The sequence below is a fragment of the Oculina patagonica genome, chromosome 6, assembly GCF_052425735.1.
Source record: "Oculina patagonica isolate OP01 chromosome 6, crgOcupat, whole genome shotgun sequence".
NCBI lineage: Eukaryota > Metazoa > Cnidaria > Anthozoa > Scleractinia > Oculinidae > Oculina > Oculina patagonica.
Window position 1 is genome coordinate 2969147 of NC_135763.1, and position 21132 is coordinate 2990278.

Here is a 21132-nt window from a genome sequence, read left to right on the forward strand (position 1 = left end):
AGTTTTCCCCTTCTATGATCTAAGATAAATAATGACTGAGTGGTTTAAATTAAGAATTGTGCGCTAGAAAAAATTCTACTCAGAATACTTAGTAAGAAACAGCAAACTGACAGATCCTCTTGGCAACAGTAAATGCAAACACAAAATACTGTTACATTTAAGTGTTTTGAAATATAAAATAAAGGAGAATGAAGTTACACTTAAGAGCAGTTTACCAATATCTGTCGATGGTAATTAGCTAATTACAGAGCTGAGCAAATAAGGAGGAAAGAAAGCTAACTGCAGAACTAGAAACAAACAAGAACATCATTTGTCGAAAACGCCGGAAAAGTCGTGTAAATAACGTGATTTCGGTTTCCTGCTAATTGACCAAGCTTAGCAAAAATAAACTTAAAGAGGGAGCTTAATACTGGAAAGCTACTCTACTGACTCTTGGAAAGGTGGATCATGGAAGGGTCGTCCTGCTAGGAAGCAAGAGGCAAGACAAGGAAAGGTAGGAAAAGAGAAGGTTCCAAACTGTTAAGGATGTTGCAAACGAGAACACATTGTTGCAGACACAAACGTTTTCCTGTTTGACTACGCGCGCAGCATTTTTTGGGGACACAAAAATGTTTTTGATTTTTTTGTTCAGAAACATTTTGTGTCCGCAACAAAATGTTTCCAGGTTTGTGCAGCACTGAAGAAGAAACATTTGTTTTGTTATTCCGCTCGTGTACTCATGCACCCACGAAACATCGTGAGCAACAATCTGTCCTCGTTTGCCTCCGCCCTTAGAAAGTTAAATACTGTTCATGGCTTTGCACGGAAGTACAGCGTCAGTCCAACGCCAGCTCTTGGTACATTACAACCCGAGTCGTACAGGGCATCTACGCCATATTGCCCTGTAGGGCCGTAGCTATTACTATGGGTTAACCCACACAAAGCATGACCAAAGCTCAGAGATGAGTGACAATCACAGCTATCGTCATCCAAAAGAACCGACTTGACACCTTCTTCCTCGCGATACATAAATGAATCTGGGTCTCTACCTGGGTCTGGCGGAGACCCATTCAGCACTTCTGGATTCCAGGCGGGTGTGGCGTGTTCCACCGCTCCTTGAGGTATGATCTGGTGATCTCGGAATGCCCGCCAAGCCGCATGTGCAACTAAATTGCCAGAGTCAAAACTCCATTTGTACTTGGTTCCTTCCGAGTCAATGGCAAGCATCTCGGTGGAGTCTTCAATGGCATCCAAGGGAAGGCGACCGAAGCAGTAAGGATCGCTTGATTCACAATGATCAAATTCATAAGCCAGAACGTCATTCTCACCTGATGGCCACGTGGTATCGATGTCATACCACCAGAAGGCTGTCCAGATCCCGTTCCCGTCGGAGGACGGGTGAGTTCGACCTGCAAAAGACCAAGCAACTTAAAGTTAAAGTTATCATTGACAACAACAACTTTTTATTTGTAAAAAAGAAAATTGATAAGGTGATAGTAACATACAACTTACAAGCGTACCTGAAATGATGATAAGTGCTAGACTAGTGCAAAAGAAAACTATGATAACAGTAAAGTCAAGATTACACTAGAATAGAAACGAAATACTGACAAATAGTGATTTTTATAGAAAGGAATACAGTAGAAAGTGCAGGAGTACACAGTTAACTGTTAATAGGCTTTCTACTTTTTAAACACAAAAAGAACGGAAACGAAAAAGTGAGCGCGAAGCACAACGGGTTGGGAGCAAGGAACAAGCGGAGAGAACGAAAGGGAAATAGAGAGATGCTTTGTTTTTGTCGCTCCGTACCCCCCCCCCCCCCCCAATCCCTCGCGCCTTCCGTTGGGCGCTGGCGTCCGGTCCTCCGTGGATTTTTTTCCCGCGTTCAGCAATAAAAAATCAAAAAAACTAGGGAGCTGTGAATAGTCTAGTATATAGAACTTACAAGGACAATAAATTAATTAGACTTGCTCACAAGTCGAGCTCACAGATCGCGAAGCGCGATAGTTCGAGCGCGAGAGCTGGGGTCTACTACCACCAAACCGGAAACGAGAAGCGAACGACTTTTAGAAAGTCTATAAATTAATTGGAAACAAAATGTGGAATTGAATACAATTAACAAAAACTTTCTTAGTCTTGCCTACCTGCGTCACAAAGGTAACTGTACTGTTCATAGATTGGTACACATTTTGTTCCGCTTGAACACGGTTTCTTGTCACATGGACTCTGCAACAGAACAACTTCAGTCACTTAGAGCGGTTTTCACTTAAGTGTCGAAAGTAATTTGCGTTTGCTTTGGTTGTGCATTACTACGCTTAGTGATTGGTTAAAAAATCTCGCGCCACTTTCTCGACCAATCAGAACTAAAACCAAAACCAATCGGGACTCGCTCGCGCACGTTTTCCCGCTGTTCGCGTCAGCTTCATATATTTGCTTCGAGTTTTGATTGCAATTGCTTTACTGGATTGTCTGTGTGTTTTGTGACTGGCCAGAGTCATTACTTTGGTTTTGGTTTTACGACACTCAATTGAAAACTGCTCTAATCGTTAATGTGTTTCAAGCACGCGAAATATTTTGTTACAGTGCTGTGCAAGACAGTTGCAGCACAAGACAAAAATTTTTTTATTAATTTAAGGTGATTCCCTGAAATAGAAGGAGTATTAAAAATTTTCCAGATTACAATTATGTTATGAGTATTAAAAAAATGAAATAAAAAATGGGGATCACCGCACTAGTTTTTGTGTAAAATGGATGGGCGTTATAGTAACTATACGACCCGCGAGGTATATATTAGGAACCCTTGTAATTCGAATAAGGAGCTATTGTTTCTAGAAAAACAAAATCATTATTGCATTACATTTTTAGTCTAGTTCAACAAAATAGACTTTGATTTTATATTAAAAACTATTCTTAATGTACAGGAATTAAGATAATGAAAGAAATTAAAGATTTTCCTTCGTGCGCACATTAACGGCACTACCTAAAAAAGTGTTTCTTACGGCATTAAAATTAAAATATCATTATGTAAAATTTTAGACAACCGTATGACATTAAATTAATGCATTAAAAATGGGGGTCACCTTGCTCGTTTAATTTCCCTACCGAGCTTACTCTGAACGGAATCTCGTAGTGTTCAGTGTGCGCGCGCTCGTGAGCGCGCTAAATGACGCGAAAACTTATGCTCCACGTTCGCTTTCCGAAAACCGTCAGCCCCGCCTAGGCTTTTATAGATTGTGCTCCTAAAAGTGGCATATTATGCTACTAGCAGTGCTCAAAATTTTGCCAAATTATGCAAAAATTATGCCAGAATTCCCAAATTATGCTTCTGATTTCCGAAATTAGCCACAAAATGACGTAGATTCTATACATAGAGGTGCGCAATAACGACACCAATTATGATGTTTTTTAAATAAATGTTGTTGTAAATTTATTTGTGTTTATGGCAGTTTATCACGGCCGTCAGCTGTCCAAATTAGCTGCTCGCATCTCTAAACCGTTTGTAAAATGCCTCCAACGACTTAACAATCACAATTGTATAGCTAAAACACGCATTGCAAGAACAAACTACCTAAATTTCATTTATTTCTGTAGAAAGTACACCATATTTACTACATTTTATGAATTTATGCTCCAAAAAGTGCTAAAAATTGCTAATTATGCCGTGGCAGTGCTCGTTTCACAAATTATGCTTTTTAGCTCCAATTATGCCAAAAATTATGCTAGCACAATCTATAAAAGCCTAGCCCCGCCTCCTTAAAATCGGCCTATTTGAAACAGAAAGTTGTCAAAAAAAAACATAAACAAGTGTCAAACTTTTTTTGAAAAAAAAAAAAAATTGTTTGTTTGGCAGGGGTACAGCGCACAGCGGTAGAATATTTTTACAATGAGAGTTTTTTCTTATGCCGCTCTGAGTTGGGAAATTTTCGCGGCAAAATTTAATTCCTTTTAACATCATTTTCCTGCTAAATCGCAAAATTCGAGTCTCGCGAAATTTAATTTCAAGAAAAAAAGTAACAATCAGGACGTTATGCATGGCTGTCATTGTTAAGCCAAACAGAATCTATCTTCTGCGCACGTATTGGCAAGTTTTAGGACGTAGTAGAGAGGCAACTTTTTCCCGACCGCAATGACTTAAAAGTAAAGAGGTAGTATTTATTTGAATAAAGCCTTTGGCTGCAATTCGCAAAAGATTTTGCATTAAGCGGCGTTGTGTTGTGTAAACATTGGCAAATTTTAATGAGCGGGTTGAATTTTCACATATTAGTTGTTTCCACTGAGAGGCACGAAGGTTTGGCAATTCGATCATTTGGGAGGCCTAATTAAGTTTTTTATAGCATTAATAAGTCATTTAGAGCAACAATATATTTCTACGAAAATTCTGGGCAGCTAGAGGAAGTTTTTGTAAACCACATCAGGTGAATCTACGTTTTTCCAAATCTTTCTTCAGTCTCCTTTTTTGAGTCTAATGCTTGCGTGCGCTTTGCGCATGCGCATTAGACTCTTTGTTATATGAAAAAAGCTGTTAGCAATCCCAAGGGAATGGTTCGGGATCGATAATCGTTCGCTGTAATGTAGAAAACAATGATCAGCTGCAAGAACGGACTCCGTACGGACACGCACGATTAGTTTCAATTAAAAACAGCCAATCAGCGACACGTGTTCCCACGCATAATTAAAAGTTCTTTCTCAAGTCACGATTATTCAACACTTGAACAGGACGTAATAATTTTCCAGTTAAGACATTTGTAAGCTTTTTGTGAAAATAAATCTTCGTTTTCAGTTCAGTTAAGCACTTGTGTTTTCGTCTTGCTTAAAAAGCAAGACGTCTTTGAGAAAAAATATTTCGACGGCGACTCGCGTTTATTTACACAATGCGACCAAATATTTATTTTGTTTTAAAAAATAGAAAACTTTACCTCGTATTTTGTATTTAAGTCATTCGAATTTTGACCAATTTTTTCTTTACAGTGCAAACAAAAACCTTCAAAAATAAAAGATGTACATGGATAAATGTAAATCAAGTTACGCGACTAAATCAAAATGCGTTTGTTTGGCCGCTTTGCAGTATTACACTGTCCCGGCCTTTGCCATACACTGAAATCGAATTTCATGCTTTTACGACTCTCAGAGATCTTAAGTTCTTCTTACAGCTAGAAAAATCATAAAATGGTTACATTGATATGGAAGTGATAATTCGCGAAATTTGTACATCATGATAAACAGTCTTCGCTCCTGTGTATGGTAGCTCGATAATAATTGCCTAGTTTCCAGCGTTCAAAAGGTCATCATTATATTGACGTGAGCATTTACACCCGTTTTTAGGAAAATCTGTCACTAAGTGCTTACAGTACAATGGAGTAACAGTCACTATTTCAAGTGCTTTTATTGCAAAATCTGTTTCAAGAGTCATCATCAAAATGGTGAAAAATCTGAAAGAAAACGATGTGAAGTTCTTCAACCCTTGTGGTAATGAACATGCTTTTTGTAAATCGTCACGCAATCTTGTCCAAATGTTTAATCGTTTCTGCTTTTACGGACAATACGGAAGAAGTAACATCAACTCCTGTTCATACTTTAAATTTTGTGAAGCATATAACATTTATGACTGTTTCGTTTTCATCCATAATCATCCACGATGCCCCTAGCTTGCTATAAGCATTTTAAATTAAACTCCCGAACACAAACCTCTAACCAATTTTAACCGGCTTACGAAAACCGCGCAATCTGTATCACTATGCCATACGGCATTAGACTCATGTCACCCTTGGTGACCTATTTTTTATAAAGTCAGTCGGCCACCCATTGGCATGGCCTCTTACCAAATTGCATTACAATGTATGAAAGGCCTAAAAAGGTGAATAAAATTATTACTCTTCACGTACAGTGAGAAGCTGCGTGCATGGTGACTGTTGAATCATGCCGCGTCGAAACAAAAGCCGCTTTGCCCCCCATATTTTCTTGTAGCCCATAAAAGTTGCTGTGTTTATAAATTCATGCTGCGATGTATTCATGTCCCGAGAATTGTTTCTTAGTGGAAACTTAATTAGTTGTGTTTAAATAAGTAAGAAAACCAGCTGCTTCTACAGAAAGGATTTTGCCGTTTCTTTAAAACGATATCAGTCAAAATGAGTTAAACTGTTTCTGAGAACACTTCACTGTCCGTACGGGTTGCTCGTTTTAAATGTCATCGTGTCACCCACCGAAGTTTCATATTGTGTAGTCCCGAAAAGCGATGGGCAACCTGACTGGGGGTAACTGCACCCCACTTAAATTCATAAAAGATTAACATGGATAATGTACGGAATAACATAATTTAATTTGGCAAACAAAGAAGTAATGATAAAGAAATAAATAAAATTAGATCTTTCGAGAAAATTTGTTTAAGTGTCGATGAAAAGGTTCTTTGTTTTACCAAATGTTGAAAGTCCCATGAGAAAAGTAAAGAGTGGCCCCATAAACTCAGTAATCTTGGAAATACGTGAATGCCCGGAGTGTCGATTTACGGAACAAACTCTATACTAATCCGAAATATCAAAAAGTTTGAAGGCAGCTTTCACGGTACTCGTTTCAATGTTTTTTCAACCAGTTTTGACACCTACCAGTTATCAAATATGAGTAAAAACTGAATGACTACCCTCTAAGATTATCTTTTCAGAGATTGGTATCAGTGAAGTTTTTTTAAATGCAATCGAAACTAGTGAAAATCATGCACAAAATCCTGCTTACCGCCACGGAGAAATGCTGAAAAGTCTCATCAACCGTCATTTCTTTAGCGAACTTGTCAGTTGCAAGTAGCTGGCATTCGTGTCCTCCAATTCCGCCATAGTTCACCGAAAAGCAGCTGTTGTTTAGCAAGCATTTCCCTCCACATTCAGTGGACGATTTGGCGGTTACAGACGTTAACTGCTCGGTATCAAGTCTACTTTTATCATGTTTGACAAAATTAGCGTAGCTTATACCGTTTGCAAAATCTCGGACTATTTGCTGCTCTGTCAGAGCCGCATAGAAAATGAAAGTTAACAAAGTTACAAGAAGGACTGAAAATAGCTTCAGGAGGACCATGATGCGACTCCTGACAAGAAACTGAGGAAAGGTTGAGGGTACGGTATATTTTGTAACCATGAACTGACGACATCTGTAACCATGGAGAAAGTAGCGGTTGTTTTGTGTTTTACGCTTGCATTTTTACGCTTTACATTAATTGTGTTCTCACCTAGAGTTTGATTGGTGTAATTTTTTGTTTGGTTAAATATTCATAACAACCCATGACTAAACCCAAGATTTACTGAAAAGCTGGTTTTGCCTTTCTATAGTTTGAATCGATTATTATTTTTAGAACCCAAAGATATTTTGTGAAATAAAGCATGCCGGACGGCAGTAGGCGACTATATGTTGTGCTACCATAGAGTCCTTTCCGCTACCACGGCATTTTCTGCGTCAGCTTCAATCTGGCTTCTTTCATGAGATAGTTCTCCTGTGAGGCAATCTCTTTTGAACGCAGTTATTACCTGACAGAGCTGTTATAGTGGTAATTCCCCTTTGTGTCAACATCCTACAGCCTGGGGTGCCTCATTCTCGTCCCCAGAGTCCCCTTTTCCTCTTAGCAGGCGGGGCCTTTGCACGAGGAACAGGACTCTCATTTCAGTGAACTGGACTGTCATTAAAAATCGAGTGGCTTTACACTCGGGGTACAGAGTGAGTGTCCAAATAAAGATCGCAGAAACTTTTATACATTCTCAAGGCTTTTGGTTTTGATATGATAACAGTGATAATACTGGGAAATTAAGTAAAAAGAAGCAAACTCCATTAATTAACAGCAGGTCTTTATTTTTATTTTCACAAAAGTAATCTAGTAAGATGTAACCCTTTCGTTTCTACATCGTTTGAGCTTTCTTTTCTTGTGGAAAAGAAACAACCCCCGAACTTTGGCTTGTGCCTGCCGCAAACTACCTTAACTTTAGTGCCTTGTGAGTGACAAACAAATATAGAAAAGCATTTTTAAAAAATTAACGCAAGAACATGAAGTTTCGGTGTCATCCAATCGCCATTATCAAATGTAAATTATTTAAGTTTTAAGTTAGAATATATAGCAGTTTAATTATTAATTAGTGAAAAACGAAAATGAATAATTTGCCAAAACAATAAGGAAGTCTTAAATTTATATATCATAAGGGAATATCTCAGAATCTTAGTAAAGTGCACTACATTGTTAAGTCAACATCTAGCGTCGGTTACAAAGAATCTAAAAGAATGTGTACAAGTTGTTATTGTGTAATAACAGCGTGATTCAGAAAATGAGTACCAACAAAACAAATTTATAGTAAAGAAGAAAAACTACAGAACAACAAACTGTTACCAAATAAGTTATAACTTCTTTGTTGCTCCTTCTAAATTTTGGTGCAATTCTATTTTATAATGCTTATTAATATGCTGTTGATATTCCCATGCTAAGATCAACACAGAGAGTAATATTTTTTTAAACAAGAAGCTTAAAGCTTAAAACCGGGCGGTTAATGATTAACTACTTGATAAGGCAAGTACAGCAAGACTTTTAAAATACCATTTAATTAAGTAACACCCGATTCTGTGGTTGTTTGTCCATGCTTGGACAAATTCCTGCTTAGTCTTTCAAATTTTTATTTTGTTCTGAATACTGAATAACCTCGGTATTTTTAGATTTTAGTTTCTATCTTTGTATAATGGCAGATTAGCTGAATAGCGCTATATAAATAATAATATTATTATTATTATTATTATTATTATTATTATTATTATTATTATTGTTATGTTCCTTACGTAATGTTTGCTTAAAGGTCAAATGAACAGAAATTTCAAAATGCCATTTTAATCAACCAAATGCTAAAACTATCCATTATTGAGAAAAATTAAGAAACATTTTTGCTTTCCGAGCCATAAAGCGTGAATAACAGCAAAAAATACGAAGATTTCCGAAGGCTTCGCGAAAACGTTTTTGAATGACTGCGCACTAAAATGGAAGGAATGGAACAAGTTTTTGACGTCATAATTGGTGTTTTTGAAGACGACCGCAGACCGATTCCACAGACCGCACTGACGGCAACGTCAACGACAACATCTTGTAGAAAATGAATTTATATTTTACTTGAGAATCTCGCAACTTTCCGGACGTATTCTGCTTATTTATTGCTTAAAAAAGCTAGCTCCCGCTGAATATTTAAAGAGAGCGTTTTACCCCAAATAGAAAAACCGAATATTAGCCGTCGTGGCTGATAATGTCCAAAATACGCAGAATTTCGTCATTTCATGTTGTTGTTTGGCAGAGGACGGCTTTGAAGTGTACCAAGATTCAAAACGCACGTGCATAGTTAAAGCACGTGCAAATAATTCTGCTCATTAACGTAAAATGCTAATGAAAGAACAATAGAGATTCCTGATTTGTTTTCATACCAGCGTGCATTCTACCTATGTCTCACATGATTACGCAAAACGACAGCAAACAAAACTTAAAGCTATTTTTGAGCTTTAGCTATTTTATTTTAAAAAATGTGCGTCTCTGAACAACAACGAACAATCAATCAACTGAAAAACGGCCAAACAGAACGAAATAACTGCTTGAAATTCACTAAACACATTTATTTAAATTCTAACCGTGCGGTCTGCGGAATCGGTCTGCGGTCGTCTTCAAAAACACGAATAGTCCAGTCAATATAAGCCATTTCGTTGTTTTAACCCAAAACAAATTGCAACAAAAATAAAACATGCCTTTTTCGACTTTGCATATATTGAGGAATAACATACTAAAAGTCACCGTGAATCGGAGCATTGGAACCTCGTCTTTTTTTGCGATATTTGAACTACAATGAAAGATGAGAAATTTAATTTATGCATAACTAATGTGATTTTTACAAGTAACATTGAAGGGTCCTTATCGACAGAAATAATCAAGCTAGCAAAACCAAACAACGACAAGCCAACAAATCAGTTTACAACAAATGTAGCAGTTATTACTTATCCTATTTATTGCGTGAAATGACATTACTATTCTGCCCTTTTTGGTACCTTAGAGAACGTACTACCAGCGGCCGGATTCTGGCATAGATGCAAGTATAGTAACAACGTTCGCTAATCGGATATTTTATTAAAAAAGCTGAGTTTTCTTCAAAAATTAAAGATACTGAAAACTGATAAAGTATAATTATACCTTTTTGATGAAAGTATAAACGCTGGTCAAAAAAGTTACCGTCTCATAACTAGAATTGCGGCAAACAATTATGGCGGGAGTCTTGGATAAAACCCTTAACATAATCTGTCAGAAAACGTAATGCGTGAATTTGCTTCCCCCAAAACCCTTTGTGCTTATTGGAAGGTGTCTATAATTCCAAGAATCAACACTGATTGATCTTTGCAAAAGTCCCCCGAGTGACTGAGCCATCACAGACGCCGGGGACACAACCCCGGTGTAACTATGGGCACGCCTCCATCTCTGCACTTAATACTTTTACAAAAGGATGAACAAATTCTTTCAGGAGTAGCATTAACTCATCAGGCTGTGCTACGAATAGGCATTATATCCCGACGTGTGGGTAGCATGCTGGGTAAAACTTTGCTGCGAAAGTGCCTCACTTAAGGTCACTTAAAGGACATCCAGCTTTTCTCCAGGTTTATCATTTTAGAGACAGAACAGGGAGTCAATCCTCTGCTGTAATAACTGCAACCCTAGTGGCTTGTTGGTAGTTAAATACTTCAGAATATTTCTTGAAAAATGCCCCAGAGTCGAGTTTCTTCAAGGAAACAGATTTTTGAATGCCAATGCCAATATTTACTTTGTGAGTTAATTTATGTGCTGGTTCAGTCAGATCATAATTTATGTCCACTGCTCTTGAACAGAGTGAAAGGAGGAATGTATTGTGACGACTGCATTTTGTATCAAAAGGACTTCGACATTACCCTACGCATGTAATACGTCATCACTATGCCGTTTAAAATGCAGAGGTAGTAGCGCGACGAACTTTATCTTGTTTCCCATTTTGGAAAGGAAATCTTTCTTTATAACATACACTCTTTCCCGAGTGAATCTAACATCATGCATCGCTTATCCCACATCTGACCCTTTTATCGTGAGTCATATTTGGTGGCTGGTCTTCTTCGATAACCATCCAAAAATACAGTGGCAGAGCCATATATTTTTAAATATATGCAGGGACGGCGGAGCCGGGGGGCTGGGAGGTTTTTAGCCCCCCACTTTTTCCGAAAAAATAAAGACTTATTAAGAGAAGAGTCTCTTAAGCCCCCCCCCCCCCCACTTAAAGCCACTAGTCAGCCCCCCCACCTGGAAAACTGCTCCGCCGTCCCTGATATGTAAAGTAACGACTGGAAATAACGTCATACATACAGTGTCCTAGTTGCACATGGCATGAGTAAGGTATGGCTTATGTCCTGCCGAGAATGAAGCTAGAGTTTGGCCGTCGGAGTTTTTCGTTTTTAGGAGCGTCAGTTTTTAATTGTTTACCGTCGGACATGAAAAAGTTGAACTCTAGACTTCTTTTTAAACAAAAAGTTATAGAACATTTTTATTTGTAATTTTTATTCATAAGTTTTTATTTGTTTGTAACCGTTGTCTTTTTAACATTTCTAAACTTTTTTTAAACTGTAAGTCATCTTTTTAAATTTTAATATCTTACAGGACCCCTAAGATAACAGTACTCCAAAGTACTGATGGGTTAATCCTGTTAAAATATTTGTTTTATTTTTTTAAAAGAATTTTCAAACAGCGAGAAAAAGGTGTGTCTGTTGATGAGTTAATGCTTTCCACCGCAGTGGTTGAACAAATGTGACGATTGGCGTACAAAACTGTATAGCATTTGACGTGGCTGTATACAAATGCTAATATTGTGTGGATAGAGTGATACCATACTTGTCACTGGCTGCCTGCCCTTTTAAACTCTTCAGTTATTTCAGGCCACCAGACCCTTAATTATTTATGTATTTTCCTTTTGTAAATATTTAGGGTGAATAAAATTGTTGTTGTTGTTTGAATGCAAAGTTTGAATTCATGTTTATCAAGTTATTTGCAGGTTGTTACCAAACTTTTTCCAAATGTTTTAACCCTTTTTCTGTTGTCCAAAATCATTCTGCTACTCCTGAAAGAATTTGTTCATCCTTTTGTAAAAGAATTAAGTGCAGAGATGGAGACGTGCCCATAGTTACACCGGGGTTGTGTCCCCGGCGTCTGTGACGGCCCAGTTACTCGGAGGACTTTTGCAAAGATCAATCAGTGTTGATTCTTGGAATTATAGACACCTTCCAATAAGCACAAAGGGTTTGGGGGAAGCAAATTCACGCATTACGTTTTCTGACAGATTATGTTAAGGGTTTCATCCAAGACTCCCGCCATAGTTGTTTGCCGCAATTCTAGTTATCAGACGGTAACTTTTTTGACCAGCGTTCATTCTTTCATCAAAAAGGTATAATTATACTTTATCAGTTTTCAGTATCTTTAATTTTTGAAGCTTTTTTTTTTCTTTTTTTCTCAGCTTTTTTAAAGAAATATCCGATTAGCGAACGTTGTTACTATACTTGCATCTATGCCAGAATCCGGCCGCTGGTAGTACGCTCTCTAAGGTACCAAAAAGGGCAGAATAGTAATGTCATTTCACGCAATAAATAGGATAAGTAATAACTGCTACATTTGTTGTAAACTGATTTGTTGGCTTGTCGTTGTTTGGTTTTGCTAGCTTGATTATTTTTGTCGATAAGGACCCTTTAATGTTACTTGTAAAAATCACATTAGTTATGCATAAATTAAATTTCTCATCTTTCATTGTAGTTCAAATATCGCCAAAAAAAAACGAGGTTCCAATACTCCGATTCACGGTGACTTTTAGTATGTTATTCCTCAATATATGCAAAGTCGAATAAGGCATGTTTTATTTTTGTTGCAATTTGTTTTGGGTGTAATACTAAGTTGACTGGACTAGAAGTTACAAGTTTTTATTTCCGACAATTTTTCCGAGCGCTCTACGATTATGAAGGGCTAGAAAAGGCATTTTTCAACTTGCAATATCTCTGCGATGCAATGTCCGATTACTTTGAAACTTCGGGATATGTTTATTTGGCTCTTAATAAACACGTGGGCAAAAAATTAAAAAAATCGAAATTTCTGTTCATTTGACCTTTAAAGTCCTTAGCGCCGAGACCAAACCATGGTCCTGGGGCACTAAAGAGTAGCTAGTTTTTAGCTTGACAACACCCTCCTCAAAATATGCGCTGTACCCAGCAAGGTTATCTTCTGTAGTTCACTGATGCTTATTTGGCCGGTGATTCTTCCAATATAACTCTCTAGTCCCTTTTTGATAGCTCCAAGTGCTCCAATGATAACTGGTATCGTTTTCGTTCTCATGCCCAACATTTGGCTTGTTTCGATTTCCAAGTCCTTATATTTAGATAGTTTTTCAGTGACTTTCACGGATGTGTTTCTGTCTGATGGTACTGCCATGTCAATAAATTTACAGGTTTTTTATTATTACTATTATTATTATTATTATTATTATTATTATTATTATTATTATTATTATTATTATTATTATTATCATTTTGCACTTAAAATTTTTGAACATAAAATTTTGAACTGCTTCTAAAAAGAGAACCATGAAAAAAAGTCAAAGGTTGCGCGATACAATCAAGCATAGATTTTTATTCAACCCCCCACCTCCCCCTGTTTCCCTTTTCTTAGCCATTCACCTTCGAATCTCCCCTTTTACTCCCCTTTCCCCCATCCGTTGCAGCCTTTGACTCTACTCTCTCCCATCACACATTCTACTCCTCACACTTCTCCCCTGCCCTCTTCAGCACTTTGGTGGTGGCGCCAGCCGAGCAGCAGTTTGTGGGTGAGTATTAAACTGTGACACACAAATCCGAGGTTTGCATAAGTTATTCAGTTTCCGTGAGTTATAGTAGTGTGTCAAAATGTCCTTCATCACATTAGCTTCTTTTATCAACATGCCTGGATAAATGACTGATTAGGTTGAAAACGTAGGTGTGTTCATAATCTTGAATAAATGAACTCAAACCAGTTGAATGACATTTACAAATGATCTCCGTGCAAAACAAACAAACAATTAGAAAGAATTCGTTAAAAACAACGAAGCGTTTAAGGTTTTTAAAAAATTGTATTATACCAAAACAACAAAAAAAGAAATTAGAAAAAATTAGAAAGCTTTTAAGCTTTCAAACACGTGAGCTCTTTAAGTCAAGTTGATTTTTTGATCGAAAAGCCTATCCGCTGCATTTTAGGATGCAGTCACGCAAACGCCAGTGCTACTTGCGTGATTCATTGCAGATAATTTCTCCATCGCCGATCGGTTCCGACTGAAACTCAGAACCCTTGAATGAAAAACAAAAAAAACATAAACTTCTCACTAAAAAGAGCGGAGTAACCAGAAAAATTCAGTATTCGCTACTGGTTGAACAAAGCAAATCACCTAAATATCAAGAAAAAAATTCTTCAAAACACAATTTCAAATAAAGATAATAAAAAAAGGCTAGCATGCATTAGATCACGCGTATCATGCAGATAACACCACACGGTGTGTCTTAAATCTAATAGATGCTGTTCGCTTCAAAACCTTGAAAACAAATAAAACTATTCATTTAAATATCAACAATAACAGAAAATCTTTAAAACAAAATTACAAAAGAAAATAAAAAAGACTAAAAAAGGGCATGCATTAGATCACGCCTAACAGATGCTGTTCGTTTTAAAATCCTAAAATCCCAACTAAATGTGAAAAAAGAAAAAAAGATTCAAGATGAGGCCAAGAAACCTTTGAATGGCATTACTGTAAAATTTGGAATACTTAAAAAGCCGTGAAATTACAGCAAGGCGCCCAAATGTGTGACCACTTTTAATTTACTCACATTCTTTCATGCAGATTTAATCCAATCAAAAGCCGTGGATAGCTTGCAGTTGACTTCTCATTGGATTAAATCTGCACGAAAGAATGTGAATAAATTAAAAGTGGTCACACATTTGGGCGCCTTGCTGTGACATGCCGTGATAAAAACTATCCGCGCCAAAGGGCAAGTTTTCATTTTGCCGTCAATTATTTCACTCGATGGCTTTACCGATCCTTTTAAAAACTCCATTCTAGCTTGTAGAAATTATTATATAATTACTTTACATTTCCATTTTGTTTTCTGAGCTCTTGAAAAGTGTGCGAGTAAAGTTTTTACATCAAGAACTAAAATAAGGTTGTTTTGTTGTGCAAACATTCAATTCGTCTGTGACAGACAACTTTGTCGGGCCAACGGTACATGAATGAAAATGCATGGACAAAATGGACACAATTCTTGCAAAATGGAAAATATCTTCAAAGTGGGGTCTGGCCAAAAAGTCCTGTGGCTACCAGCCGTTTTCAAAAGCAGAAGCTTGCTGCAAAAAAACATTGCGTGACTGACGTAATGGCTTTTTCATGTACAAAAAGTCGAACGCTTGAATAACACAAAAATATATATTTCACACTTAACAGAAATCAGGGTTTAGATAAAATTTTAAATAGGAGAGTGATCAAATAGCTCCTGCTGAGTTAAACATCAAAATTGCGTGATTTGAATCCTGGCCAAGAAAGCGGCCGAGTGAACTACTGAGACAAACAAGGTAAATACGGTGCCTCAATCTATAAATAGATGTTATTTGTTTCAAAAGCCTGAAAACCCCAACTTAACGTGAAAAAATAAATGAAACATAAAAAATGTTTCAGATGAATTTTTATTCAAGATGGGGTCTGGAAAAGTTTTGAAAGGAATAAAGAAAAAGAAAATTTCAAAACCGTGAAATTTTGTAGCCGTGGTAGAATTTAATTACATGCAATTACCTAAACCAGGATTTCATTTTGTAGTCCATTTGTTTTACTTGCTGGCTTTACGGATCCTTTCAAAAATTCCATCATAGTTCGTTAAAATACTATACATTACCATTTTGTTTTCTGAAGTCTTGGGAGGTGTGTAAGAAAAGCTTTTACATCAAGAACAAAAATAAGAATATTTCACTGTGCAAATATTCAATCGTCTCTGATACGCGACTTTGCCGGCTCAACTGTACACGGATGAAAATGGACATAATTCTTCCTATTAAATGGAGAGCATCTTCAAAGTATTCCGGCTCAAAAATTCTCTGGCTACCAGCCCTTTTTTTTTAAAAGCAGTTATGCGTGAAGCTTGCTGCAAAATCATTGCGTGACTGACGTAGCAGTTTTCAATAAAAAAAAATTAATTGCTTGGACGTGTCAAAAAAATCACCGGTTTCGCAAACCAGTACTCAAACGCTTGAATAACACAAAAATATATATTTCACGCTTAAGAGAATTGAGGGTATTAGACAAAATTTAAAATAGGAGAGTGATTTAATAGCTTCTGCCGAGTAAACATCAAGGGTGCGTGATTTGAATCCTGGCCAAGAAAGTGGCCGAGCGGGACTGGAACGATTTACCGACAAGACTACTACTACTACTACGACGAAAAAATTCCGGGCGATTTATGAACCGGGCCGGCCCAGTCTCCCGCCCGGTTAATAATATAAGAGCCTTTGATGTGCTTCTGGGAATTTTTGTGCAGCCATGCGTGCCCCATGTATTGGAGTTAATTAGGTTAAACTGTTAAAGGAAAGTAAGTATTAGAAACGTTTTCCCTTGTCTGGCGTAAAACAAAACAGCAAATTATATAAATCAAGCGGCAGATTAATTTGGACAACTTAAACAAACAAATCTCAAAGCAAAAATGACACTTGTGAAGTCCTGCATGTCATGCAAACCACGTGGTTTTTGTTATGTTTTTCACTGGCCAAGAAGAAAGTATCTTCGCTTTTGTGCACAAAAAAGATGTCGCACGCATTTTTTGCAAAACACACACACACAGCTTTGGCAAAAGGAAAACTACCGTTGTATTGAAGACAACTCTACGGACAAGAAGAGGTATTTTTAAGAAAGGTAGGCCATCTCATCTCCTGATTGGAAGAGACAAACTAAACCATGTGAGATTCATAATTATTACGATATATTTAAAGGTGCTGGTACTTGCGACGCAAGTGAAGTAATTCAGAGCTTTGCACGAAAGTACAGCGTCAGTCCAATTCCAGGTTGTGGGCCAAAGCAGCCTGGGTCGTCCAGTCTGTCAACACCATACACGTATGCGGGGCCGCCCCATTCAGTATTATGGACTGATCCGCACATACCGTGACCAAGACTCAGAGTTGAAAGACAATCACAGCCATCATCATCTAACAGTACCGACTTGACGCCATATTGCTCACGGTACATGAATGAATCTTGGTCTTTCTGTGGTGCAGCTCCATTCAGCACTTCTGGATTCCAGGCTGGTGTCGCGTGAACCACCTGTCCTGCTGGTATCATGGAATGATCATGGAATGCCCGCCAAGCAGCATGCGCAACTGGATTGCCGGAGTCGAAACTCCATTTGTACTTTGTTCCTTCCGAGTCAATTGCAAGCATCTCAGTAGAGTCTTCAATGGCGTCCAAGGGAAGGCGACCGAAGCAGTAAGGATCACTTGATTGGCAATGACGAAATTCATAAGCCAGGACGTCATTCTCACCTGATGGCCACGTGGTATCACGATCATACCACCAGAAGGCTGTCCAGATCCCGTTCCCGTCGGAGGAGCGGAAATCTCGACCTGCAACAGAGCAAACAGCTTTCATTTATTTGCAGAAAAGAAAACTGATGATTTTATAAAAGTACTAGCTGTGCTGAATCAAAATGTGCTATAAAAGTGAAGATTACAATAGAATGGAAAAGAAACACTAAATGGAGGATCCCCTCCCCCATCAAAGCAATGTTGCAAATTAGACGGCAACGGGGAGCTTTGTTTTTTTAAGGTACACAACACTGTGACGGGGCAGGGGGCAATTGCTATTTCTTTTTCCCGGTTTCGAGTGTAAAAATCGACACGTGTCCAAGAATTATATATGTCGTGGATTGCAGCTATACCACAACAAAAGTAGAAAGGTCAGGGGTATACAGTAAACTGTTATATTCAAGGCCGCGTCTCTATTTTTAACGCAAAAACGGAATGCAATAGTAACAGCGAGCGCAAAGCACAAGGAGGTGTAAGGTGAGGGACACGCAAGGCAAGCAAAAGAAAAAAAAAGAGAGGCTACTCTATTTTGCTAGTTCCGCGCCACCACTCCCTCGCGCCTCCCGTCTTACGCTGGCATCCAGTTCTCTGTCGATTTTTTTCCAGCGTTCAAAGATCAAAGAAAAATACGAAGAACTTACAAGAACCGTGAATTAATTGGAAACGTAATGTGCAATTGAATATGATTAAAACAAAATCTTTCTTTAAGTCTGACCTACCTGCCACACAAAGATAACTGTTCTGGTCATAGATTGGTAAACATTTTGATTCGTTTAAACACGGCTCCTTGTCACATGGGCTCTGCAACAGAACAACTTCAGTCACTTAACCTGGAAAGTGTTTCAAGCACGCGTGATATTTTATGTTACAGTGCTGCGCGCCGTACCGTTGCCACAAGACAATAATTCAATTTTGATATATTTTTGACAACTTTTTTTATGGCTTTCGTTTGAACTGGGCAATTCAAGTGCAAAAATTAACTGTGAAAGGCGGAGCTGTCAAAAGCTCCACGTTCGCTCTCCGACAACCATCAGCTGCGCTTCTCTCACTTCTTGTATTTTCTCACTTCATATATTTCCATTCGCGCACTAACATTTTCATTCGTTAAAGGCTATAGTCTGATGGCCGAAAACTTATGTTATTAAACCCTTTTTAACCAGAGAACGTTTTTTACCTTTTTAATATGTCTTATCCTGGTTACAGTTCTATTTTTACTTGCATTTGTTTTGCTTATTTAAAACAGAAGCCATCAGAAAATTGTCAAACAAACGTCAACATTTATCAAAACTTTATATAAAAAAACTTCGTCAATTAGCAAAGGTACGGCGCGCAGCAGTGTTATAAGTTTCAAAATAAAAATTTTTGTTCCTTTCACTGCATATGGAAAGATATACCTTTACTTTAAGAGCGTCGTGCATGCTGATCTCTAAACGACCTAAACTTTGCTTCACAAAGATTCAAACTTAACTGGCAGACCACCTGGTTAGATTTCAACAAAATTGTTAAATTACCCAAAACAGTGAAGTTATATAGAAGTAAAGTGTTTGTTTTTTTTTTGTTTAAAGAAACTGCACTTTCGTAATGGTTTAGGGTGCTTCGATCTCCCCTCGGGGGTGTGAGGGGAGCTTGGATGTGAAACGGTAATAAAGCAATAACGCAATAATCCTCCTGCTAGGTGTAAAACCAATAATTTTCTGATTCGCTGCACTCTTCGAAAGATATTGTTCTTACCACTCGAAAATAAAATTCATATCTTCCCGCCGCCGTTTAATATGAATGGTCAAAAGGGGTGAAATAAATTATTACTCTTCACGCACAGTGAGAAGCTGCTAAATTTCCAACATCCTGGAATCAGAATAGATTTCGAATTCATTGAAAATTTAATCGAGTAAAGGGCGGGAAACATTTTGGGAAATATTTTTAGCAAAACCATTAAAGAAACCCCGAGAGAACGAGAACTCTTGAAGTTGTGGAAGGGACTGGGCTGGAAGTTGTGGTTAGGTTTTGAATTTGATATTCTAGCTCATAAAATATAGTTATACCGGGTTTATAATTTCCCGCTGCGTAGTCCTGATGTCCCGCAAATAGTTTCCTAGTGGCAACTTTACAAGTAGTGTTCAAAAAAGCAAGAAAACCAGCTGCTTCCACAGGATAAATTCCAAGGGTTTCGATGTTTCTTTAAAACAAGATCTAGTTAAAATGAATTTAACAGCCGACATTCTTCGAAGTACACTACACTCTCCGTACGAGCCGCTCGTTTTAAATTTCATCGTGTCATCTCCCGTAATTTTATTTTGTTTTTAAAATCCTGAAACTCGTTGGCCAACCTGACTGGGGGTAACTGCATCCCACTTAAATTTATAAAAGATTAAGATGAAAATCAACTCCGTGCCTAATTAACTCCACACTGTCATTGTTTATATTTAACTGGCAATTACATTTCGATACTATATAACATAACATTAATTTGGCAAACAAAGAAACAGTGATAAAAAATAAGTAAAATTTAGAACTTTTGTTTTAGTATCATTGAAAAGGTTTTTTGTTTTACCAACTGTTAAAGTCCCACGAGAAAAGTTAAGGGTGGCCTCACGAACTCAATAATCTTAAAATTAAGTGTACTCGTTGATTTTTACGGAACGCCCTTGAATAGTTAAAATTCTATACTAATCCGAAATATCAAAAAGTTTACAGGCAGCTTTCACGGTACTCATTTGATTGCTGTGGCGGTTTTATCCCAAGCCAGCTTTGATACTTGTTATCTTCAGTATATGAGCTAAAACTGAATGACTACCCTCTCAGATAAATTTCTCAAATTTGTATCAGTGAAAATTTTCAAATACAACAAGTGTGAATCTTGCACAAAATCTAGCCTACCGCCACGGAGATATGCTGAAAATTCTCATCAACCGTCATTTCTTCTGAATAATCAAACTTGTTGGCTACAAGTAGCTGGCACTTGTGTCCTCCAATCCCGCCATAGTTCACCGAAAAGCAGTTCTTGTTTAGCAAGCATTTTCCTCTACATTCAGTGGACGATTTGGCGGTTACAGACGCTAACTGCTCGGTATCAAGTCTACTTTTATCATGTTTGACAAAATTAGCGTAGCTTATACCGTTTGCAAAATCTCGGACTATTTGCTGCTCTGTCAGAACGGCATAGAAAAGAAAAGTTAAGAAAGTTACAAGAAGGACCAAAAATGGCTTCAGGAGTGCCATGATGCGACTCCTGACAAAAACTGAGGAAAGGTTGGTTGTACGGTATATTTTGTAACTGAACTGATGACATCCGTAACCATGGAGAAATCAGCGGTACGTTATTGTTATTACACACTTGCATCTACTTGCATTAATTTTGTTAAGTTCTCAGCCAAGAGTTTGATTGGCGCAAAACATTTTTTGTTTAAATATTAATAACAACTCATGATGAGACCTGGGATTCACTGAAAAGTTATTAATTTTAGAACCCTTAAATATTGTGTGAATGAGCTATGAAGGAAGTCCGCTACCACAAACTGGTTTCTTTC

At 37.6% G+C, this 21132-nt stretch overlaps 1 protein-coding gene across 2 annotated transcripts; it reads right to left on the bottom strand.

The window, feature by feature from the left end:
- Nucleotides 1-676: 676 nt before the first annotated feature.
- LOC144656604 (uncharacterized) lies at nt 677-21089 on the bottom strand. 2 transcript variants are annotated; one of them, XM_078516851.1, is made up of 3 exons: nt 20483-20887; nt 18325-18406; nt 677-1388 (listed from the first exon to the last, which is right to left on the bottom strand). In XM_078516851.1, the coding sequence occupies exons 1-3, from the start codon at nt 20822-20824 to the stop codon at nt 790-792; spliced, it is 1023 nt and encodes a 340-aa protein (XP_078372977.1). In that variant the 5' UTR covers nt 20825-20887; the 3' UTR covers nt 677-789. The 2 variants fall into 2 exon arrangements, with proteins under 2 accessions (XP_078372977.1, XP_078372978.1); XM_078516852.1 differs by lacking the exon at nt 677-1388 and adding an exon at nt 16562-17644 and having other exon boundaries at nt 20483-21089.
- Nucleotides 21090-21132: the final 43 nt, after the last annotated feature.

What these genes read in the sequence shown, in the direction of transcription:
- LOC144656604 (XM_078516851.1), bottom strand. Translation starts at nt 20,824, where the DNA reads ATGGCACTCCTGAAGCCATTTTTGGTCCTTCTTGTAACTTTCTTAACT. An exon ending in TTCAGCATATCTCCGTGGCG is followed by an intron (nt 18,407 to 20,482) that starts GTAGGCTAGATT and finishes GTTCTGTTGCAG; the next exon opens with AGCCCATGTGACAAGGAGCC. An exon ending in CAGTTATCTTTGTGTGGCAG is followed by an intron (nt 1,389 to 18,324) that starts GTAGGTCAGACT and finishes GGTCTTTTGCAG; the next exon opens with GTCGAACTCACCCGTCCTCC.